This window comes from Lutra lutra, chromosome 1, assembly GCF_902655055.1.
Source record: "Lutra lutra chromosome 1, mLutLut1.2, whole genome shotgun sequence".
Taxonomy (NCBI): domain Eukaryota; kingdom Metazoa; phylum Chordata; class Mammalia; order Carnivora; family Mustelidae; genus Lutra; species Lutra lutra.
In genome coordinates, this window is record NC_062278.1 from 186,407,215 (window position 1) to 186,432,613 (window position 25,399).

The following is a 25,399-nucleotide window of genomic DNA, read 5'->3' on the forward strand; positions in this document are numbered from 1 at the left end:
CACCATTAGAAGTGCCAACTCATTATTTTGAAAACTAGTAAGTAAAGAATCAGACATATGCTCTGTGTCTCCTATGATGAATTGTATCACGGGGTAACCTATCAGTAGATAAGGGGAAAGGTCTCATTACAGAAATATTCCAGCTAATTAAGTAAAGGGTGATAAAATTAGAAATTCACCATATTGCAACCCTTAATCCATTAAATGATCTACCCTATTGAACAAACATCACAAAAGAGAAGGCCCTCCTAATGAAAGAACACAGGTGCTAACTGTGAGACAATCTTGTAAAAGAATATCCAACTGGACTCTGATTGAACCTTCAGATTCGACCAACTTGTAAGAAATACAGTGGACAGAGGACCATGTTTATTGACACCATAGAGATGTAGTCAGCAAAACTCAGATGGTGGAATGTACAGGACGAGCAGTCTAGTTTCCTCAATAAATAAATTGCAGTGAGAGAGAAAAGAGAAAATGAGCAAGACGGGTAGGAGAACCTATGGATGAATAGAGACACAAGAGAAAGAGTGACAAATGGCGAAGTGTGGATCTTTTTCACATCAATGTTCAAACCTGAAAAAAACACATTAACAACATAGTTGGAAATTGGAGCACTAATTGGAAATGTGATGATATTAAGGAATATTTTTAGATATATACCTATAGATAGAGATAGAGACTTTTTTAGGTAATTGGCACTATGCTTTTTAAAAGAGTCCCTATATTTTGTATTGAAATATTTACAGATGAAATTATTTGAATGCTTAGATTTGCTTCAAGGTAAAAGGACAGAAGGACAGAAAATGGGTGAGAATATTAATGAAACAAGACTGGCTGTGTGTTCATGCCTGTTGAAACTGGGTGAGGGACACGTGTGGGTTCATTGACCCAATCTGTTACTTTTCGTAAGTGCTTGAAATTTTCCACCATAAAAAGTTTTGTTTTGTTTTGCTTTTTAAAGAAATGCAAAACAAAACAAAACAGCAGATTGTGCAGAAATACAGGAAGGAAACCCAGCAGCATGCCTGAACATTCACTCCTGCATGCATTTCTCATGGTCTCTAGCAGCCAAATGGAAAGGCTGTGTTTAAGAACGTAAGCCCCGGGGGGGGGGGGGGGGCACCTGGGTGGCTCAGTGGGTTAAAGCCTCTGCCTTCGGCTCAGGTCATGATCCTGGGGTCCTGGGATTGAGCCCCGCGTCGGGCTCTCTGCTCCGCAGGGAGCCTGCTTCCTCCCCCCTCTCTCTCTGCCTGCCTCTCTGCCTGCTTGTGATCTCTCTCTCTCTCTCTCTCTCTGTCAAATAAATAAAATCTTTGAAAAAAAAAAAAAAGTAAGCCCCGGGTTCGAATCCTGTTCTACACCCAACTCGGGGTGGGGGAGGGGGTGCCAGACTCCCTAGGGCCCAGTTTCTCATTTGTCAGAGGGAGAGGAACTAGTCCCCACTTCAAAGGGTTGCTGTCAGGATGAAAGGAGATAATCTTCATCAAGCCTGGGACCTAGTATCTGGTACCAATTAGCACTCAGTAAATGTGGGCTCTGGGTTATTATTTCATTGAATGTAATCTTAAAATGAGAACATTAGACAGAAGTGAATACATACACTTTCCATGGATGTTGGAGCCTTTTGGGTGACTTCTGAACTTCAAAGGCCTTTTTTGGTTCCTTTTTCCAAACACAGAGATAAGATCAGATTTTGCAGTATTTATGTCCATCCCTTGAAACATTGCATGTGCCTTGTGGTGATACCCAGGGAGAAGTCACAAAAAGTGACAGACATTGCTTACCTTTCTCCCTACGTCTTTTCACCTCTGTTTTTCCATTTATGGGTAAAGAAAGCAAGAGAATCTGGCTAGAACAAGACACTTCCCTCTTTTTCTTCCTGGAGGGGAACATGAGTAATGGACTTTTCCATCAGGGTTGTTTTTCCTGGACATGGTGTCCCCCACTCCAACGGCTACCACATGTGATCCTGAAGGAGACCTTAAATAAACTTCAAATGTTCCTTATCGGCCAGCGATGCTGTCCCAGCTTCTAATAAATTATATAAGTTATGAAGGCGTTTTCTGTATTCGGCGCTCTTCCTTTGAAAACAGAAGTTCTATTCATTCACGGGATTAGGTGAAAGTTTGCCGTGTGCTGTATGTTACATAGCCTTGAACTAGGCAGAGAAGGAGCCATGTGGCCTGCTCTTTCATCCTGCCAGGCCTTCCCAGAAGCTCGCCCTCACCAGCATCCTCCATTTTTCTTTATTACGTCCTCCTGCTTTCTTGAAACATGGGTCTTTCCCTCATCTGAAACTACCTTTATTTATCCGTTTATGTGGGGTTTTTTTAATTTCTTGTGCCCCATGGATGTCTCTCCTTTTCACCCCTGCATCCCCAACACCTAGCCCAGTACCCAGAGAACCAGCTCCAGAACCAGGCTATGATTTGTAAGTCCTAGTGCTAAAAAGAAATTGTGGGGGCTCCCTGTATTAGGAATTACAAGACAGCAGAGAATGACCTCAAGCCTGGGCCATTTCCGAGCATGGGCTCCTGGAGAATTACACTGGTCATACGCTCATTATCATTAAGCCTGGCACCTAATAGACACCCAAAAAATAGTTATTGGAGTAAAAGCACATCTAAGAAACAGCAGGTCTCCAAAGAGCTCTGATATACAAATTGATAAGAGATTAAGAACAGAAACCGGCACGTGTGTGAAAGGGATGCATAATTTTTCCAACCGCAGGGTTGGCCATGAGGTTAAAAATATAATGATCACTCTGCTCTCCTTGTGAAATCCCAATCTAGGCTGTAAATCCCTGACTTCCTTCGCAGGGCCCTTCTCCTACACGGTGCTTAGTGAGTATCTGGGCTGACCTGAATTAAGTTCTAGGGGAGGAAGGAGAGCAGGATGAGGAGTCATGAAGGAAAAAACACACCTCTCTTGAGTGCAGGTCTTACTGAATTTAGGAGATGAGCTGGTCGTCGAGGTCGCCCTCTTGGTTGATGACAGATGGTTCAGAGTGAGGCTCAGCCATCAGAGTTTTAGAAAACCAGTACATTGCCTGTGATGGGCTGTGGGGGTGTGTCTGGCATTCGTTAGGAACATAAAGTGTTCTGTGATCTTTTGGGGGAAGCGCTTCACAACGATTGCTAAGACTCTCTATGCCTTTGAAAATCGAGACTGCGCTACCGTCTAGTTTTCCTTAAACTAGTGGACGTATTTCCCGGGTCCCGCTTGCAGCAGTGGTAGAAACCCCCACCGAGTCACCAGCATGCTTGTCTGGGCTCACCAGTTAGTTTTCTGGTCATGTGATGGTGTCACAGTTTGATTTTGTGGACGTCATTTCACGTACGTTCTATGCCACTGGGACCTATTCCAGAGTATAATTTCCTTTCTGCTGGGACTTCTTTCCAGGGCTCCCTAAAGTGGTTCGTCCCTGCCCACTGTCTGGCTGCCTGGCCATTGGGAAGACTTGTTTCAAGTTGGATGTGGGGTGAGCTTTGCTGCTCTTCCTCTTTGGGCCTTGGAATTCCAGTTTTCTAGGGCCAGTGCCTAATTGATTCACAGAACTTCTGTCTGATACCTGAGTACTGCAGGATAATTATCACTTTCCCTAGGATGGAATCACTGGCACCCAGACCACCCTGTGATTTGCACCCAGAGCCCCCCAAGCTCCCCAATTCTGGGTTGATAAGCAACCCCCACCCATGGTGGAGCAGTGTTGGCCACCTGGTTAGTGGTATCTGATATTGCTATCCGTCCTCCCACAAATGGATGTGTTTTGTTTGCTAATGAATTCATTTTTCCAATTTTTAAAAAATTTTTTTAATTTGAATTCGATTAATGAACTATCATGCATAATTGGTCTCAGAGGTAGAGATCAGTGAATTTTAAAAAAAAAAATTAAAACTAGCTTGAGCACTTTTTAAAAAAAATTAAAACTAGCTTGAGCACAAGTGGGAGTTAGAGTGACGCAGACATCTTTGGAGTCTGTCTCCCACTCTTCTGCCCAGCGTGAGATACCCCAGTAGCCCCAGACTCATTGCAGGAGCCTTATAAATCTAGAACAAAGCCAAACACACTTCTATGATCCCTATAACTGAGGACTATGGGGTAGAGGGTTTTTTGGTTTTTTTTTTGTTTTTTTCATTATTTCTGAATCATACGTTCATTACATGATGGGAGGGGGCAATTGAAACAGAGATCTGTGATAACGAAGAGATGAATCAGACTCTGAACAGGCAAAACCAACAGACAGTCCGACAGTCTTCTCATTTTAACCCTCCCACATGCTCTCATGGCCAGAACCTGGCCTTGTCCCTGCCCTGTATTTAGAATGCCAGCCTTCTCTTGGCCCTTCAAGTTGGCCTGGCCTCCAGGGTTTAGCCTGTCCTGTTGTCTCTGTTCTGAAACTGGTCATCAAAACTCTGATTGTCCTTCAACATGAGAAACTTCTCCCCAGACAGCTGGCAACGTCCCATTGATTCTCTCAGGAGACTCTCCAACCCAGTGAGACAAGCTGCCATTTATGGCGTTGTTACTGCCATATATACACAAATAGAAGGTTCCCCAAAATATAAAGTAATTCTCCATTTTCCCAGTGAGAAGATTCAATACACATGTTTGGGGCTAACTTGAATACATACAAATTTAGGAATGCAGATTACATATTGGAATATCTCCTTGCTTCCCTTCCTCTCTCTCTGCCTGCCTCTCTGCCTGCTTGTGATCTCTCTCTGTCAAATAAATAAATAAAACCTTTTAGGATTTCAGATCATGTGTTCCATAGATTGAGAATTTGATGGATTGTTGTCTGGTGCTCTCCCTCTTTACAAAGTGTTTTTTTTCAGCCCCTTCCCCTGTGCATTGGCCCTGAGACAGAAGCCCGTCTTTGAGTTGTCCTCCTAGCTATCCCCACCACATCTTCACTCTGGCCTCAGACATTTGAGCAACAGCACTTTTTTGGATCTCCATGGGTGATATTTCACTGGGAAAATGATTGAGTGACATTTTTTCCTTCTCCCATTCATCCTGTAAGTGCACATGCATGGTCTCCCGGCATAACCACCTGCTGAGTGAACTTTTACTTTTTTAAAAAACATTTATTTATTTATTTTAGAGAGAGATCATGTGAGTAGGGGAAAGGGCAGAGAGAGAGAGAATCTGCAGCAGACTCCCCACTGAGTGCACAGCCCAGCATGGGGCTCCTCTCATGACCCCGAGGTCATGACCTGAGCCAAAATCAAGAGTTGGACACTGAACCCACTGAGCCACCCAGGCACTCCTGCATAGCCTTTTAAAGTGATATATAGAGGCACCTGGGTGGCTCAGTCCTTAAAGTGTCTGCCTTTGGCTCAGGTCATGATACCAGAGTCTTGGGATCGAGCCCCATATCCGGCTTCCTCCTCAGCGGGAAGCCTGCTTCTCCCTCTCCCACTCCCCTTGCTTGCGTTCCCTCTTTCCCTGTCTCTCTCTGTCAAACAAATAAATAGAATCTTTAAAAAAAAAAAGTGATATATAAGTAACTCGTTTATTCTAACATTCAGCCCCTCCATTTGTGAGGTCACAGGCCCACAAATAATGACTAAGTCTATATTGAATTCTTTGCCACCTTTTCCACTGATTTTATCAAGTGAGCTGAATAAGCATCCAAACTTGGCATTGATCAAGGTTGTTTTATGCTATTGTGTCTTCCCAGACTGTGTATTGTGGTTCAAAGTAATCAGAGTCTTTGAAAGGACTTCAAGGTAAAGCCACTCCCTCACTGCTCAGGGGTAAGATATTTTTTTTTGGTAGAGGGAAGTAGGGAAGACTTCCTCATTAAATACATGTGCTATATGCCTATCTACCAAGCAAATTCTTTTTGTTCTGTATGCATAATTTCATTTAATTCCTCCAACACGCCTAATAAGATGGGGATTTTTATTTCCACCTTACTAAAGAAGAAACAGATTTTTAGAGAGGTCGAGTAACTTTCCCAAGGACAAACAGCTATAAAACCCCAGGTTTGACTCTAGAATTCACATCCTTGACCATACCACACACTTGCACAAAATTTCAGAAGCTTCTTTTCCTTTTTATTTTTTTTAGATGGAGCATGGTACCATGTCACATGCTCTTACTTAACCATTCTAAAAATAACACGTAGGTTTATTATTTTTCCTGGATTCTGTATATTTTTCTTTCTGCCCCACCTTGGAGTATAACACACTGCTATTATTCCCTATGCATTCAGTAATTTCAATAGTAATGCTTCTGTTCAATGCAAATGATGAAATAGATCCATTTTTGAGACCATAGCCGTCCTGCCAAGATTTTTTTTGTTTGTGACTGGCATCTCTGCTCTTGATTGATAGTTCTGAGGCTGTCTCATGGAATTCTGAGTTTCTTTCTGAGTATAAAAGCTAGGGGCATGAAATGGGTGTGGGGACACAGTTGAGTTCAGTATTCCTTCTGGGCGTATGCATTCGGTCTCCTGCCTTGTGCAGGATATATACAGACTGAAGTGCCAAAATTGACCTGTGGAATTTCGATCTCTTAGCCCATCGCTGAATAATGATCCATCCCATTCATGCATCATTGGTGAAGTTTAGATAACAGTAAACAACATTTCACCATGTGTTTTAGAGATGTAATGAAGAGAAATTTTAGGTAGCCAAAAGAAATAGCAGAAGTTTTAGTGGGTTTTTTTTTCCCCCATTGCTCTCCTGACTCATGTTGAAAGGCTTTTGTTTCTAATCAAAGCAACAAAACGGTAAGGTCATTTCCTTGCGATTATATGGCAGCGGAAGGCGTCAGGGTTTTCATATCCCTACTTCCACCAGCTTTTATTTGGAGAAAACACACACACACACACACACATACATCACAAGCTCTTAATACATGTGTCTTTTGTCCTGCACCTTCTCTCCAGTCCCTTTAAATGAGCCGAGATCATGGTTTGGAGGTAAGAACAATTTCTCTTACAATGTTCTGACTATAGACAGTGTAATGGTGCTTTGTGAGCTCTCACTGGCATTTCTTAGCAAAATCTTGGGCAGATTTTAATATTTTACTGGGGCGGAGTCCTCTAAGTACTAATATTCCAGGATTTGACTTTCAGTAAAGGAAACTCCAAGGAAAGTTTATCTCCGCTCTTTTCAAAAAATTACTCTTTCCAAAAAAGAGTTGGCTCTGCTCCAGTTTGACACCAAAATGAAGATGGTCCTTAATACCTACCTTTTGGAGCATTTTCCTGCCATTGTTTTAAATGTGATCTCTGCTCCCTTAAAGGTCCTAAAAGGCTGATTTCTTGTTTTTACTGTGAACTTATCAGTTGTGGTTGAAGTGTGTCCTTCTACCTTACCACTCCCTTCCCCCACACACCCTTGTTTTTTTCTTTCTTACTTTCTTTTTTTGTGGTTGTTAATTTTCAAGGCTCGAGCTCCTTTATGGATAAGGAAAAGACAGGGAGAGGGCAGGAACTGTGTCAGTAAGCAGCACGAAAATGGTTTTGGATTTTCAGTGTTTAATCATGTCGTCAGTACAATGTGTGTGGTGGCCGCTTCTCTATCTTTGTACGCTCTTGGCAGCAAAGATTCTGTGGGGCTGGATCTAGAACTCATTAGTAGCCTTTCTAAAAGGACCCATCAGTGTTCTTCCCGGCTTTGCCTGGAAAAAGAAGCAGGAAAACTGAATTCTGTCCCCGAATCTAGTTTATGGCGAAGATGTAATGTTATCAGAATTCAGCAGCTCAACGCATTGACCTTGGCAATATCATTTTGGGGTATGGCTGTTAATTAATTCATAAAACTTGTATGATTTGTCATAGGAAGTTCTACATCCTAATTTAAGGGAAGCTTTTTTTTTTTTCCCCTTTCCTAAACCCTTGTAATGTGGTGTTGGTAAACTCATCAAGTTTGAATCTGAGTGTTCAGTTTTGGTTTTTTATTTATTTATTTATTTTTTTTTTTCTGATAGGTAGATGTCGGAGATGGAGGAGGGGAGGAAAATCTGGGTTGACTTTAGAAAACAAAGGAAATTGTCTCATTCAGGAGACTGCAAAACCCTTGGGTATAGAAGGAAGTCTGTGGAGGAAGTGGGTAGGATTGGGTACAAAAGAGAAACATCAAGGAAATAAATACATCACAATAGGGACTGGAGTAATACACCCTTTGCCATAATGTAACAGCACAGTGTGGCCTGAGAAATGAATCAGCACTGTCTAAATTAATTCTGTGTAAAGGTTTCTTATGATCTGAACGAGTAGAAAGGAATAATCTTAACCAAAATGTAGTCCTTTGACCTGGTTCTCAGACTGGCATTATGGTGACTCAGGGGCTCATGTTAGATGATCCTATCCTTTAGACAAAGGCCGTGGAACCTCTCTACAAGTGAGACTTTCTTGCAATGCAGTCTGTTTGGGAATCAGAAACTTTATTTTTTAAGCAGAAGATCTAAAATATTCCCTGACATTCTAAATTCCAGGCCAGAGCATTTTCTGTGCGTTCCAGGGAACCATTTATTTGGTCCTCCCTTTGGAGCATACAGGAAAGTGGCGACCACTAGAATGGAGGTTCTTATCCCCTCTCCCCCCACCATGGTGCAAGTGTTCAATAACTACTGGATAGGAGGGGATGGGTGATGGACAGAGACCACTGGTTAAGTAGAACTGTAAAATAAGTTCATGCCATGGAATATTTGAGCCCTAAGAAACCTTGTAAGTCACTTTGTCTGGTCCCTTCATTCTACTACGGGCAGGATTAAAATTCAGAGTTGTAGGGGAATGTTTTGAAGATCTTATCTCCCATTAAGGGCAGGGCACAGCTTCGAATCTCCAGATTCCTGATTCTATACTCTGTCCACCACTGTGTTGTTTCTAGGACCCACTGATTGCTTTGTCTAATTCCCAGCATCTCTGAATTACATGCAACTAGGGTTATTTCTCATTTATGCATTTCTAACTTGGGCTAAAAATGCCCAAATGAAGTTTTGCTTCTTCTTATGCACTGCTCACAATTATTGGCAAAAAACCAACAAGCAAGGGCATGAACGACCCTAAGAAAAGGAACCCCTGTCTTGTCACTTTCACCACAAGCTGTGGTCCTAGGTAAAAATATACTCAAACACTTTCTCTTTGCTTTGAAAATATTGTAGGAACCGAAAAACACTAGTGAGCTCTTAGTAAAGTCCTGGCTCAAGATCATAGTTCAAGTAGAAAACTATTGTTTAGCCCTGCGATGGATTTCATGAAACTCCAGTTAGGACTGTTTTATTTTTTTGCTTGATGTTGGAAAACTGCAAAAAATTTCAAATGAAAGATTTTTTTAAACTAGAAAGAGAAAGCTGAATATAGGCTAAAATATACATTAACATATGTAAGGATATGCAAGGATAGGCAGACAGTTCATCATTCCAATAAAAGTAAGTAAAGAAAAGCAAGATATTGGGAACATTCTGTTAATTTTAGAGGCTTCCCCCCACCCCAGAGAAAGCCGTTGTAGATGAGGCTGTAAAGATATGTTCACTTCTGTTCTCATCTATTGGTTTATTTTCACTTTTGGTTTTGTTTTCTTCCATCCTTGAGAGTTAGAATGAACAAGTCAGCAGAACTTTCAAGATTTTACCGAATACCACCCTCTCAATTTAATGTGTTTAGATTCAGGTTTTCCAGTCAGGAATGGAATTAGTCCAGAAACGGGCCTTCCATAACAGAGCAGATTCATCTGGTAGAGCAGTGGGATGGGGCTGAACGGTACAGAGGACAGAGGGAATGGATGGCAGGTCTGACTCCGCCACTTACCAATAAGCTCTGTGGGCTAAGGGGAGCTCATTCTTCCCATCCAGGCCTCCAAGTCCACATTCATGGGGAAAGTAGTCAGACCGCTGAGGTTCATTTCCAGCCTTGAAATGTTCTGCCTCTAATTATTTGTAGTGACTTCCTTGTCACCTGGGAAAATGGCAGCTCTCTCTGTCTCTCTTCTCTGCTTACCTCCACCTCCCTCGCTCTCATTCCTCTTTTTCTCTTCCTTCCTCTCCACTGACATTTTCCTTTTCACCTAGGAAGGAGTTTAGGGCAAGGGCTCCAATGACTCAGCTGTCGGTAGAACCTGTGGCAGGAGAGGGGGAGGAGCACATTAAGTCAGACCAAGTGGGAAATGGCAGAATTATTGAACCTACAATGGAACCAGACTCCGGGATGCTCTCTAGGAAGAAATCGGGACCTTGTAAAGAGCGGAAGCAGCTCTTGTACTGAAATGGGACACTTCTTCTTGGATCCCAAATTCTTTAGGAGGCCATAGCTGTTTCTCCCATGTGGGTGTGCACTGCCTCGGTGATGAGCCAGGCAGGGGGTTGGGGGCTCTCAAGGGTGAGTGAGATGCACTCTTAGGAAGCCTGGGCCAGCAGGAAAACGCAAATGGGAACTCTGTAGTGACTCTCGGGAGCTCTTAGAAGTTTGACTTGTGGTTCATTTGCCACTCACTCTAGGGGAGTACAAAAAGCTCTTGACAGGAAATGGCCATGAGTAGCGGAATTTAATTAACCTGATTTTGAAGTCAAAGGATTAAACTAACAGGGGTGCATTTAGGTAGAAAGCAGACAATGTTGATTACAACCAATGGTGACACCAACACGTTGAGCAACCCATTGGTAACGGTTCTGTTTCGGATAGGCTCTGTCTCAATGAAACCAGAGCAAGAGGAAGTGGTGAGAGTGTAGGGTTCGGCATCTTTGCCTGGAAACCCCGCATTGCCACTTAGGAACTGAGTGACCACCCCCCCCACCCCCGACCATCTGATGGGGCTAGTTAAAATTGCCTGATAAGGTTGTTTAGGGGATTAGAGCTAGCCTCTGGCACTGAAGCCATACCTAATAAAAGACAGTTAGTATTATTTAATATTATTATTATTCATCTAGCCCAAGCATAGGAAATGAAGTGTCAGGAAGTCAGGAAAATAGTCAGACACCACCAACAGTTGGAGTCTGTGCAGTAATGATGGGTCATTTTCTTCAGGGCCCTTCATGTTCACAGTAGCATAAATATGAACCAGTTATTGGTCACCCCACATTTGGATCTTTGCACAGCTTGCCACTGTAAAAAATTTACCAGCCTTCTGTCATTTCAGACATATGGACTTGCCTGAGCCGGTAGTCATTTTTCTGTATTTCACTGAATGCAGGTCCACAAATAAGTGATCCCAAGGCGTCTGTTGCAGCCTTTGACCTTGGGCTTGAGATCAAGGGTCCATCTTTTTAAGGACCTGGTTCTAAAACACTTTAAGGATATGGACCCAATACAAATCAGATCAAAATTATAGGAAGTCTTGGGGCACCTGGGTGGTTCAGTCGGTTAAGCCTCTGCCTTCAGCTCAGGTCATGGTCTCAGGGTCCTGGGATTGAGCCCCACATCGGGCTCTCTGCTCAGCGGGGAGCCTGCTTCTCCGTCACTCTCTGCCTGCCTCTCTGCCTACTTGTGATCTCTCTCTGTCAAATAAATAAATAAAATCTTTTTTAAAAAAAATTATAGGAAGTCTTCCTGGCAAGAGTCTCACCCGGACATTGTGCTTCTACTGGGGGAGGACGATGTTTTTAAACCCCTCTTACCTCAGTAGACCTGTGAGAGGTCTTTGTGTCCCAGCTAAGGAACTGGAGTAAACAGTGTCTTTTAGAGACATGGTAAGAAACAAGTTGGCCTCTGTGTGATACCCAAGAAATGAGTTTTTCTGGAACCTTCGTTTTATCCCTTGAAGTGTGGTGCCCCCGAATTGACATGGGCTCCACAGAAGGCATTCAGGATCTAAGAGCCAAGTCTTTCCATCTGCTCCTCTGCAGCCTATTTATACCGGTCCTCTGGGAGCAGGAGTCAGAACTTTAGCAACAAGCAGGGTGTGGAGGAGGCAGGCTCCCTCTTGGTACTTGGCCTTGCGTTGAGCTGAGAGTCAGGTCACTCTAGGGGGATGTGAAGGTAATTGCTCCACTCCAATCCCTTAGTACCGCCATCCGGCTTCAGGGATTCGTCTGAAAATCTGCAGAGATTTTTGCAGTAACCTCTACATTTGAGCTGGAGCCATAGGATGTTGTTTGTGATCACAAAGATCCCCAAGTGCCCCCCTCAAAGTGCAAGCACCCCTCTTTATTAGAGCAGGTCCTGAGCTCCAACAGGCCCCCAAATCTTGCTTTGCATTAATTATCTTTTTTAAAATCTTTTCTTTCTTCTTCTTTTTTTTAAAGATTTTATTTATTTATTTGACATAGAGAGATCACAAGTAGGCAGAGAGGCAGGCAGAGAGAGAGGGGGAAGCAGGCTCTCCGCTGAGCAGAGAGCCCTATGCGGGGCTTGATCCCAGGACCCTGGGATCCTGACCTGAGCCAAAGGCAGAGGCTTAACCCACTGAACCACCCAGGCACCCTTCTTTCTTCTTTTTAAAATAAACTACTCGTAACTAGTAATCCTTTTAAATATTTTACATGCAGAAAGACTATATGGCTTCTCAATTTTTAAAAAATGAATGAAATAACTCCATTCCTTCATTCAAGTGAAGTTTACTGAGCAGCTGGTTGTCTTGTTTTATTTTTAAGATTTTATTTATTTATTCGACAAAGAAAGCATAAGCAGGGGGAGTGGCAGCAGAGGGAGAGGGAGAAGCAGGCCCTCCACTGAGCAGGGAGGCTGATGCAGGACTCGAACCTAGGATCCTGGGATCCTGAGCCAAAGGCAGATGCTTCACTGACTGAGCCACCTGGGCGCCCCATGACCAGCTGGTTTGACAGGGTGCATGTGACAAGCTGGAGGAGAGGGATGAAGAGACAGACAGGGTCCCTGGACTAAGATCCTATAAACAAATTATATCATTATTTAATTTCAATTATGAAAAGTACTGCAAAGAGAAGTACAGAGAGCTAAAAGAAAAAGTAGCACTTGTAATAACAGTTATAGAGCCCAGAGCTCTTCCAGACACTCTGTGTACACCAGCTCATTTAAACCTCAGAGCACGGCACCACTGTTGTGTCCCTTATGCAGATTAGGAAACTGAGGAACAAAGGGATGAGGTCGATTGCCCCTGGTTGTGCTGCTAGCTAATTAGCTGAATCAGGACTTTGAGCCCCTAATATTGTGACTCTCAAGTCTTCAATCATAACAAGTACACAGTTTGTGGCTTTGATGGTAAAATGACTTTTAATCTATATTTTTAAGGATAAATTGGGTTGGCCCAGCTGGGTTAGAGTGCACTTTCCCTACTCTCTTGTGCTTTGAGGTGGGAAGGAGATCACACAGAGGAAAATCTAGAAGAGGACCAGGTGGCTGGAGCCTAGAGAGGGAGGGCATGGCTGGGCAGGAAGCAGGGGGGCAGGGCGAGGTGGGTGGCATCAGGGATGGGCACTTTAGGTCAGTTCTGAAGATAAACCCCTCCATCAAGACCCTCTTGGGAACCTTCCATGCCTATGATATAAAGACACTGAGTGGATGGAGCTTTCCTGAGATGGCAAGATTCTTTCAGAAAACAACCTGCTTAAGGTTGTTTTATGTGCATCATCAACCTGACCCATTGAGGTCTTTTCTAAGCCAAATATGTTTTCCGCCTCTCCTGGGGCCCGCGGAACTGCAGGCGCCATGATGGTTCACGTAGCCACGTTGTACCTGTGTCAGGTCCAGGGATCAGCATCATCGTCATCAGCGTCACCACCATCATCATCATCCTCATGGCTCACACGCTGGGGCAGGCACTGTGTGGGGTGCTTTCCATGCATTCTGGTGTTTCAGCCTCAAATCCATGAGGTAGGTAGATAGGTAGGTGCTGGTACTCTGAATTTTTCAGATAGAGGAACCGATTTACAGGGTTTTGCTCACTGCCCAGCGTCCCGCCAGCAGAATCAGGTCTCACAGCCTGGGTTGCCCAGTGTCAAAGTCCAAGCGTACTTAACCCGACACTGTGTTGCCTCCCTGCCTACGGCACTTCCTATTAGTCAGAAACCCATCCAAAGTTAATGACAGAACTGATTCTAAAGCTTGGTTTTTACATTAAGTTTCCTTTCCTAGCCCAACAGTTAAATCTCATGGTAAAAAAGAGGCTGAATAGAACACCATGACTTTCACCGTGACCTGAAGCAGCCTTGTATGTTATTGATTTACTGGCCCATAGGGATACTTGACCAGCCCAGCGGCAGCCGAGTCGGTTAACACTGGCAAAAATAGAGGAATCTAAAGGGATTGGGAGATCTGTTTTTGGATACATCTAGCCAGTGGGTGTTTGAAAGAGAGAAATAAGAGGCAAACCAGAATGGTTTTAATAATAATTGGATGCTTACTATGTGCCAAGCACTGTGCTAAGTTCTTTACTTGTATTCATTCCTTTGATGCTCATGACAACTTTATGAAGTTGGCTCAGTCCTATCTCCATGTCACAGATATGAACCAGAAGACTTGTTTCTCTCTCTTCCATTTTTGCCTCTCCTTGCCCTTATCTCATAGTAACAAGATTTTTCTATTATAGGTGTCCCCGTGTCATGTCTCCCCCACACCTAAAAGCCTCTGATAGCCTTCCGCTGCATTTAAAATAAAGCCCACTCTCCTTACTATGTATGGCCCACAGTGAAGTAAATGACATAGCCCAGTGTTTTCCAGACGTCAGTATGTATCCGACTGACCCAGAGGGCTTGCTAAAACAGATGGCTGAACACCATTCTGCATTTCTAGCAAGCTCTGGTTGATGGGGAATACACTTTGAGGACCACTGATGAGCCCCTTATTAACTCTGTGACCTTGTCTCCTGTCCTTTTCCTTTTGGCCACCCAGCTCCAACCACACTTGCTGCCACTTTTTTTTTTTTTTCTTAAACTGTTAATTCTTAGTGGTGAGACTTCACTCCCAAGGGAGTGAAGCTTGGTTCTTGGGAGGCAAAAAAAAAACCCCTTAGATATTATAATAGTTTGTGTACTTCCAAAGCTGAACTCCACCCAATAGGAATACAATGTATCTGTGGTTTTAAAGTTTCATAGAGGAGGAGGAGGGTACGGGGGTGGGGGTTGGGGGGGCGGTGTGTGGAATGTCTAGAGTTTCCTTGAGAGTGCAATAATGAAAAAAAGTGGTGCAACGTATCTTAAACAAAGCATACTCCTACCACAGAGCATTAGCACTTATTTGGCCCTCTTTCTGGAATGTTCTTTTCCCAAATATTCCCAAGTCCTACTCCTTACCATTCCCAACTCAGATTAAGTATCATTTCCTCAAATGCCCCTTCCTGATTACTCTAAAGTAATAACTTTACTGCATCACATTATTCTGTTTTCTTATTTTCATGGCACCCAGCATGATCTGAAATCATCCTGGTATTGGTTAGTTTCCTTATTTGTTAGCTCTCTCTTCTACTAGTGGGCCTTTAAGAAAGGAGCTCCTTGGCTGTATCCCTGCTGAATATCTAGAGTCTGTGATAAATTCTGGCACCTAACTAGAGCTTGGTAAATATTAGTGAATGCAGAAATGGTTGGTAATCACACAGTTGATAAAGCGATCATGCTGAGATGTGAAGCCAGACTTTCAGACTTCAGACCTCCTGAGTAAGCACCCCTGGACCCCAAAGGTCGTTAAGTGAGGGCACCTCGCAGGCATGGAGCTGTCACATATCCTGGGTCCAGCAGATTACCCCCCACCACTCCACCTGTGTCATCTAACAGGCAGGGGAAAGAAGCACATTTTTCCAAATTCTTTTTTCCAAATTGCTGAATTCCAATTCTACAACTTAATTTTCTCCCATGGTTACCATAAGCAGGAAAAAGGGGGAGGAAAACCCCATTAATTTCAGATGGAGAGATCAGTGCAAAGGATTATAGATAGTCATATCCTCCCATTTTACAAATGAGAAAACAGTGACTCAAAAACATTTCACCAAATGCCCAAGGCCCCAGAGCGAGGAAGTAAAGAGGCTATAAAGGGTACCTTTTTCCTTCTCCTCCTCTGGGGCCTCTCCTCGAGGCTGACACCCCTGGCCATAGCTCCATCATCATTAGAGTGTCAGCCATACCCAGCAGTCCCCTCGCCCCAGAGCATTTCCTGCATCCCAGGGAATTCTACCGGACACTGATGTGAAAGGTGTGCCCTTTTCCCTTCTGCCCTATCTTGATTTAGGAAAGCAGGAAGGTCACTTATCATTATCTGTACACCAAAGAAAAATAATTAGTGGTCACTGCCATTATGGCATCATAGTCATCTGTCTGATTCCCCTCCCACCAAACAAGAATGTACAATTATTATTTTATCCATGAGAGCCTGACACAGAGTAGGTGCTCAAAAAATACTCATTCACTGTAAAGCAAACAACACCAGCCGATGAATGAAGCCAGCAAAACGGAGAGTGTTTACAATTTGGTGGAAATTGGGCGCCTGGGTGGCTCAGTGGGTTAAGCCTCTGCCTTCGGCTCAGGTCATGATCTCAGGGTCCTGGGATCGAGGCCCGCATCGGGCTCTCTGCTCAGCGGGGAGCCTGCTTTCTCCTCTCTCTCTCTATGCCTGCCTCTCTGCATACTTGTGATCTCTCTCTCTGTTTCAAATAAATAAATAAAATCTTAAAAAAAAAAACAATTTGGTGGAAATTTGGTATTATATAATCAGAGGGAAGAAATGACAAAATTAGAATAACATCCATTTGCAGGAAAAAAGAAAAATAGCCCTGCTGGCTTCAATGAAGTTTTTAGAGTTTTTTAAAGATTTTATTTATTTATTTATTTATTTAGAGAGTGAAAGAGCATGAGCAGAGAGAGGGGCAGAGGGAGGGAGAGAATATCAAGCAGACTCCCCACTGAGCGAGGAACCCCCACACAGGGCTCAATCCCAGGACCCAGAGATCACGACCTGAGCTGAAAAATCAAGAGCTGATGGTTAACCAACCGAGCCACCCAGGTGTCCCAATGTCGTTTTTGTTAACAACTTTAACCACTGTCGTTGCAGAGGAAGGAGACACGTGTGAATTTGAGTAGGTGGTCAATTTAATGAATTTAAGCAGAATGTCAATTAGCTGCAACATAGAAAGAATGGCATTATGATGGCCATTTATATAATTTTATATAATTTCGTTCTACAAATACTCCTAATTCCCAGCCACAATATTCGTGGAAATCTGAGGGTGACTTCTGCAGGTTCCCCACCTTCCATCCCTGCCAGCCCCACAGGATCCACTTTTCTTGTTTAAATAAATCACTTCTCTTTGATAAAACTCTTCCCTGTTCCGGTGCCTTAAACCCTCCAGGACTCAAAAGGTGTCAGTAGTTAGAATAATGGTTCCCAAGCCAGAAAATCCCGGACTTTGATCTCCGGGGCTGTTTTTAAATTCTCTAATTTTTTAAAAGTGCATTTCTTTTCATGGACTTCAGTCTAATAAAACTCTTTGGGGACTGGCAGTGTGAGTCCTGGGGGCAACCAGGTCCTCGCTGATGGAGCACTGCAGACCCCCCAAAGCACCCCTGGATGGGAAGAGCTACGTTCTCTTTACAATTCTAATTTAACATTAATAGAAGCCTTCCCGCTATGGAATACACAAGAGGAAGCATTGCAGGCAGGACCTGCCTTGTATTTTTGACTTCTGGCTGAATATTTTATAAGGGTCAGGAGATTGAGGCAGGAGAAAGCAGGAACTCCAGTCTGAAGTCTCAGCTCTGTCTAGCTGTGCGACCATAGAGAGGTCAGACGCCTTCCTTGGGCCTCATTGGCCTCACCTGTAAAAGGAGGGTATGACACTCTGGTGCATTAAAATGTAATAAATGTAATATTTAAAAGAATCAAAGAGAAGTGAAGGCACTTTGAAAATTCAAAGCACTCTAGACAGGCAAAGTGATATTACTCCTAATTAGAACATTCAGACCGGGACGCCTGGGTGGCTCAGTTGGTTTAGCGGCTGCCTTCGGCTCAGGTCATGATCCCAGCGTCCTGGGATCGAGTCCCACATCGGGCTCCTTGCTCAGCAGGGAACCTGCTTCTCCCTCTGCCTCTGCCTGCCTCTCGGCCTACTTGTGGTCTCTCTCTCTCTCTCTGACAAATAAATAAATTAATTAATTTTAAAAAAAAAAAGGAATTCTTTAAAAAAAAAAAAAGAGAAAAAGAACATTCAGACCAAGTCTGGGGTGGCCCAAGCTACCTGTTCCTTTCTCTGAAACAGAGTACCAGAGCACAGTAGGACCTGCTCGCACTGGAACACGGCCTTCGAGGACATCTACTCTGAGGGAGTGGGTAGCAATTGCTTGGTCTTTATTAATGAAAGGTGTAGTAATACCACTAAAAGTTGCATGTACTCTGCAAAGCGTTTTATGCATATTGGCTCATGTGACCAGCCCCCCGGGGCCTGGGAAGTGGGTGCTATTATTATTCCCATTTCCAGATGGGGAAAACAAGGCTCAAGAAAAGCGAGGTAACCCGAACAAAGCCACACAGGAACTGAAGAGCCCAGCTGGGGCTTGAACCCCGGTCTGTCTGACTCCACAGCCTGTACTCTTGACCTTCACACTTCTGGAATAATACGCAGTACTAGCTGCTTCTTATGGAATGCTTACAGGGCACAAGGCAAAAATATTCCCAGAGAATTTCCAGGGAGTGTAAGTGACTTGCCGGAAGTTTCCAGCTAGTTAAGAGGCAGAGTCAGGCGGAGACATCATATCCGTCTGAATTCTGAAGGGCCGATCCCAAACCAATTCCTGGCACCAGGTGTGATCACCCCCCACTGCCCCGACTGTGATTGAAAAGGCTCTAGGAATTCCAGCATTTAATGATTTCCCAGTGAGTTTGCAGAAACCACCATCCAGGCCACTCTTACCAGAAGCGCCCATGCTTTTTTTTTAAATGACCCAGCCCCTCACCGCCTTCAGAAAGGTTATTCCAGAACAGCAAGTCCAAGAAGCAATGCTGAGGCAGGGCCACAGGGGAAAATATTTGGTTCCCTGGCGACAGCTGTGCATGCTGGTGAGAGAGATTTCCTCTCACAAGACTTGTCCGTTCTGCAGGAGGCAGAGCGGAACCGAGATTGAAACAGAGCAGCTATACAAGTTGGGGGAACTTGCCGACAGAGCATAAGGACACGTGCTCAGTTCTGCTTGTGAATGAAAAAGCTGGAACCATCTTTCACCTGTGCTTTAAGGTCACGGTGGCCCCCAGCAGCAGGAAGAAGAGTTCTAGTGCTTTGAGATATTCCAGAAGCATAGCAAGATAGCAACACAGCTGGTTGGGATCTGGCAGTTAAGAGGCAAAGGAGTCACTCATTGGCCATCGAGACCTTGACAGAAAGAGAGAGAAAACTCAGAAGCGGAGCAGCAGATGGAAATAAAGGGAAATTGATTCATTCCACACATATTTAGTAAGCCCCATGACGGGCTGGGCACTGGTGTAGGAGCTAGGAGGGCAGCAGTAAGTGAAACTTGCATTCCAGGGGCAAAAGAAGCCGGAAAAGCAAGTGACATTGAACATGTTGACAGGCTCGGTGCTCTGTGGGCAGGTATCATGAGTCCCTCTGTCAGGATATGACAAGTAAGTCTTAGAAAAGTGGGCTGAGCTCTCGATGCGATTCTGTCTGAATCCGAAGACTCTGCGGTCCCGTCTTCACCTGGTGTCTTGGTGGCTTCAGCATCCAGACATGGTGCCCTGTACCTCATCCTTTCTCTGAGCCCTCTCTCTCCCAACGAACTTCTAGAGGGTGTGCTGGCGCACCTTTCCTCAGCGGCTCTCTGGGGAAAAGGGCACCAATGGGTAGCACTTGCCAGTTTCTGTGGTGTGAAAACCCTCACCTTGGCCCATCTCCTGTGACCACCGTAACCTCCTTGATTGGGAAGAGGTGAACACTGCTGTCACACCGACTCAGTAGACATAAATAACCTCAAGAGCAAAGAGAACAGTAAAACATAGCCAAATAACTGGAAATGATGACTTTTGAGGGTTTATTATCTGTAATCTTTTTTAAAAGATTTTATTTATGTATTGGACAGAGAGAGACCATGAAAGCAGGAATACCAGCAGGGGGAACAGCAGAGGGAGAGGGAGAAGCAGGCTTCCCACTGAGCAGGGAGCCCGATGTGGGGCTCGATCCCAGGACCCTGAGACCATGATCTGAGCCGAAGGCAGATGCTTAATGACTGAGCCAGCCAGGTGCACCTGTAATTTTTTTTTACGTAAGGTCCAGACCCAACATGGGTCTTGAACTGATGACCCCGAGATCAAGAGTCACCTGCTCCACCAACTGACCTAGCCAGACGTGCCTTATTACCTGTATCTTAATGTAATTATTTCATTACTAAATTATTTTTTCATTCTATTTCTTCATTCTATTCTTGTTACTTCATTATTTAATTCATAAGTTTATATACTGTAATTTTTATAACATTATTTTCAGATTTTTTTTAAGATTTTATTTATTTGACAGAGAGAGAGATCACAAGTAGGCAGAGAGGCAGAGAGAGAGGAGGAAGCAGGCTCCCCATAGAGCAGAGAGCCCGATGTGGGGCTCGATCCCAGGACCCTGAGATCATGACCCGAGCCGAAGGCAGAGGCTTTAACCCACTGACCCACCTAGGCGCCCAGTTTATATACTGTAATTTTTAATATTGGGTTGTGCTTCATAACCAGCTTGAAAAGGGGGCAGTAGACTCTTAGGATATGTAGAGAGTCACCATTCTCTCTCTCAAAGGATTCCTTTCCCCTCGTTGTGTTTTCTGATTCTGGCCCAGAAATTATTTGGAGCTCCTTTTTCGTATTTCTTTTGTCTCCTTGACCTGTGGCCTTCCAGTTTTTTTGTTTTGTTTTATTTTAATCTCCAACACTTATGTTAGCTTCAAAAACAGACGTCATTTCATGTGATCAACGTTGCCTGCATTAAGTGACCAAAAAGTTTCTTCATGAAATATTAGAAACCTGTAGGTTGAGAAGGGGGTGTTTCTTCTCTGATGATAAAATGAGTCCTGGACATTTAGGGTAAGAAATTTTCTGTATTGTCTTCGGTGTGCTTGACGTTTCCGTTTTCACAGTTTGGTAATGCTTTTCTAAGTTCCCTACTCAAATGTGACATTTCTACCAATCCATCTAGGGCTCTGGACCTAATACAATCCGTTTATAATATTTATAAACTTCCAAAGGACTGATTTCAGCCTCTACTTGTACTTGGACCACAAAGAACAAAGAGACTTTGAAAAGCATAAATCAGAGACTTTCTTATAGGCGTTAATGAAAAATGGAAACGTGAAAACTCTGACAATGAATGTGTACCCTGAAACAAATGTAAAGTTGATTTTGGTTTTCTAATTAATTTCTGTTCAGTTTTGGGTTTCCAGGGCAATATATGTGATTTATGTGCCCTGTGGATGGCTTACATTCAGCCCAGATTTCCAAATGTGCTGTACAGAGAATAAACAGTACCTAGAATATCTTTCAGTTACAAGGACGGTAGTTTATTTTTAAAATCCCTTCACCCGAGCGGGGCTTGTCTTAACTTTCAAGTTTTTGAAAGACGCAGTACTCTTCCTCATTCCTACAGGCTGTTTTTCACGGGATAAGAGAAAACTGACAGTTGGCAAAGCAAAAAGTTTCCAAACCACAGGGGTGTCTGCTACTTGCATAATCACCAAAGCCAAAATTTCCATTTTCTACACGCTGACGGGAGAGCTTCATTTCTGGTCAGCCTGAGCTGCAGACAAGAACTGAACTCCCCCGCAGACCAGGGGCCGTGCTCATGGCTTTTCTTGGTTACACTTGGTGACTTTTCCTGTTTACAATATCTGTGTCCTCCCATTTTTTTTTCTTTTTTGACTTGATACTGTACCCTGACGTCTAAAAATACAGCCTAACAACTGGTTTTAAGCAAGGAGGATGTTTCTTTCTGGAAAAGAATGGCAGATATATCCTGCATGGTTTTTTGAAAATAAACATTTGAGGGGCGCCTGGGTGGCTCTGTCATTAAGCATCTGCCTTCGGCTCAGTCATGATCCCAGGGTCCTGGGATCGAGTCCGACATCAGGCTCCCTGCTTAGTGGAGAGCCTGTTTCTGCCTCTCCCTCTCTCTCTGCGTCTCCCTACTGCTCATGCACATGCTCTCTCTCTGTGTCAAATAAATAAATAAAATCTTAAAAAAAAAAAAAGAATTCTGTAGATAAAGTAGATAAGATGTAGGTCAAAGCACATGACACAGAGCAGGTCAGCGTATTTAATTCTACTTCATGCTGCGGAGAACATAAGTAGCCAGCCCAACCTGGTCGCAATCAGAGAAGGACAAAGAATTTATAAGCATTTCCCCAGCTGGGCATACAGCGCAGTTAAAAATGGCAGTTTTGAGTTAGTCTGTTGATTATCACGGAGAAATCGGAACAGCTTTAATCCTCATCTCTTGGGTTGACCACTCTGACCAGGGTTTAACGGGTAGAGCAATTTTTTTTAAGTTTTTATTTATTTATTTGACAAGCAAAATCACAAATAGGCAGAGAGGCAGGCAGAGAGAAGAGGGGGGAAGCAGGCTCCCTGCCGAGCAGAGAGCCTGATGCGGAGCTCAATCCCAGGACCCTGAGACCATGACCTGAGATCATGACCAGAGGCTTAACCCACTGAGCCACCCAGGCGCCCCAGGTAGATCTATTTTCAACTCAAATGTGACAACTTTTCCTCTTAATAATCCAGGAGAACTTTTTCCTTGAGAAGAATAATCATTTAACCAACTTAAAAGCACCACGGACAATTAACATAATAGCACTGAGCAGCTCCCAGAGCATTTCCACCGATCCTAGTGCTGCGTGCACGAGGGTAGGAGAAAAGCTAACAGTGCATGCCAGGCTCGGAGCACAGACTCTAACACCTGATCTATAACCAATAAGGAGAATGTGTGACTGGTGATATGATTATCGTCTGTACATTTGAGGTACATTTTAGGTTCAATCCATATTAATACAAGAGACAAACGAAGCTAAATAAGATTGATTTTTAGTGTTCTCATTTCACAGGGGCAGAAACTGAGATTTAGAGAGATACCGCAAAATCAATGCCAAACTCTTAGTTAAACAGCAGAGCTGGGACACAACCCAGGCCTCCCGATTCTTTTTTTTTTTTTTTTTTTTTTAGATTTTATTTATTTATTTTAGAGAGAGAGAGGAAGGGGAAGAGAAAGAAGGAGGAAGAATCTTCAAATGGCCTGTGCTAAGCGTAGAGCCAAACGAGGGCTCAATCTCATGACTCTGAGATCACGACCTGAGCCGAAACCAAGAGTTGAACACTTAACTGACTGAGACACCCAGGGCCCCCCCCCCCCAGGTCTCCTGATTCTAAATCTTGGCACTAAATCTAAATCTTGGCACACCCCTTGGCACTGAATTGGTGTCTCCCACTGGCCTTCAGCTCCAGACTTAAAAAGGAGTTTTGCTTCTTTTCTTCTTCTCTTTCTTCCTTTGAAACCTGCCCTTCCTTTTCCCTGGCTTTAAGAGATCAGGCTATAATCTGATAAGCAATCATCTTTTATGAGAATGTCCTCCCCAGGGAGTGTCTGCCAAAGCTGACCGAAATTCCCGGCCAGGTTGTTGCCCGAGCTGCAGGAGTGGCTATCCGCGGGTCAGCCTTTCTTGTTTGCTTTTTTTCCAGCTTCTGCCAGAAAGGAGCTCGCACTTGAATGCTAACATCCAGAAAACACGGTTATCCCTCCCATCTGTATTGGGAGCCCCTTCTCCAGAGCAATAGGCCAGAAGAAGTTCTATCAATTTCCTAATTTCTCACACCTCCTGGGCAAGACATGAGTTTCGCAGGGGCTCAGAATTCAAGTCCATCGCCAGTGGAGGTTTTCAGAGCCTTCATGATTGTCTGAGACTATTTCATTGTTAGTCATTTATTTTCTTCTCCTTACCTCTAGAGCAGTTGTTCTCATCCCGAGACAATTTTGTCCAAGAGACACTGGGCAATGTCTGGAGACCCGCGTGGTTGTCACAAGCAGGAGGGAGCTGTTAGGGGTATCTTGTAGGGAGAGGTTAGGGCGGCTGCTAAGCATCCGACAGTGAACAGCAAGGAGGTATCAGCCACACATCCTGGTACCAAAGCCGAGATACCCGGCTCATAGCAAGCCTTGCCGATGTATGTTACTACCCAGAGCAGGGCTTGCATTTGGAAAGTGCTCGGCGAATCCTGGTTGACCAAGTGAGTGAAAACGTGTTTCAGAGCTTTCCCATGCTGAGTTCATTGCACTGTGTTCCAGATTGCATCTTAAGCCCATACTATTGTAGACTCCTATCCAGAAGGCCACATACCAGATCAATGTCATCCAGCATCCAGAGTGTCCACATAAGCATGACAGCCAGCAGCTCAAGAGGTGGGGATTAATTCTAATCCGCTGTCCAGGGAAAATCCATAGCAAATGTATAGACGTTGTTTTTAGCCCCTGCCCATGTTTCTTCAGGGCAGCGCCGGGAGGTAGCCAAGGAATGGGGGTTGCAAAAACTCTGCTCCTCTCCCGGCCTTGCCGCCACGCCAGGACCTGAACCCAGAAACTCTGGTCTGCGGATCTGGATGAGGCTTTTCCGGAACAGTGTCTTACCTGGTGGTCAGGCTCATATGGGAAATGCCTAAGCTGGCTGTTTGCCTATGTCAGACCTCGTTGACGGGGAATGCTTTACAACAGAAGACAATACAGCAGTGAAAGGCACAGACTCAGAAGTCACAGTGTCTGTGTTTCCACTCTTTGGTGTCTCCTCCTCGCTCCATGGCTTTGCAGAGTGGAGTCCGCCGTTTACCTTCTCTGAACCTCGACTTCTCGTCCACAGAATGGAGCTACTGTGGGAATCCGCCTCACAGGCTTGTTATGAAAATGAATTTAGGGGCATCCATGCTCTGTTGGTGGAGTGTGTGACTCTTGATCTCTGGGTGATGAGATCGAGCCCCACGTTAGGAGTAGAGACTACAAAAAGAATAAAAATAAAATAATGTAAAGTAATAGAAAATGAATTTAAACAGCCTATGTAGGGGCACCTGGGTGGCTCAGTCAGTTAAGCATCTGCCTTCGGCTCGGGTCATGATCCCAGGGTCCTGGGATTGAGTCCTGCATTGGGCTCCCTGCTCAGCGGGGAGTCTGTTTCTCCCTCTCCCACTACCCCTCCTCCCACTCATGTTCTCTCTTGCTCACTCCCTCACTCTCTCGAATAAGTAAATAAAATCTTTTTAAAAAAATTAAACAGCCCATATAAATAAAAGAAAGGGCTTGGAATAGCGTCAGGCACACAGTCACTGGCCATTAATTATTGTTAACTTTTTTTTCCCTAAGTCAGATTACTCAAGTTACTCAATTCAGTCTTTGGGAAATGGAATTCTCCCCTTCTTTCTCATTCTCCTGCACCAGCACATTTTCCTTTCTTCCTGTCCTTCTTTTATGCCACCTGCCTCTCTCTTCCACTGTCTCTTCTTTGTCCTCCACGCCCAGTGAACCTGAGAGAGACACACAAG

General features: G+C 44.1%; 1 protein-coding gene and 1 long non-coding RNA gene across 7 annotated transcripts in view; one reads left to right on the top strand and one right to left on the bottom strand.

Annotated features, from left to right (window-relative positions):
• Positions 1-25,399, top strand: part of FRMD4B (FERM domain containing 4B) — a 332,329-nt gene that overhangs the window by 177,431 nt on the left and 129,499 nt on the right. Inside the window, exon 1 of one of the 6 annotated variants that reach the window (XM_047747040.1) lies at positions 5,747-5,765. The exons of 4 other annotated variants lie outside the window; for them this stretch is intronic. Coding sequence is in view for 1 of the 2 variants with exons in the window: in XM_047747005.1 (XP_047602961.1) it covers positions 6,914-6,937 (24 nt within the window). In the remaining variant the exon portion in view is untranslated. Of the gene's footprint in view, positions 1-5,746; positions 5,766-6,838; positions 6,938-25,399 lie in introns of those variants that run through there. One more of the 6 variants, XM_047747005.1, reaches the window with a different exon arrangement.
• On the bottom strand, positions 18,793-19,928 carry LOC125109941 (uncharacterized). The gene is made up of 2 exons (XR_007130379.1): positions 19,732-19,928; positions 18,793-19,223 (listed from the first exon to the last, which is right to left on the bottom strand). It is a non-coding gene; the product is annotated as an uncharacterized LOC125109941 (long non-coding RNA).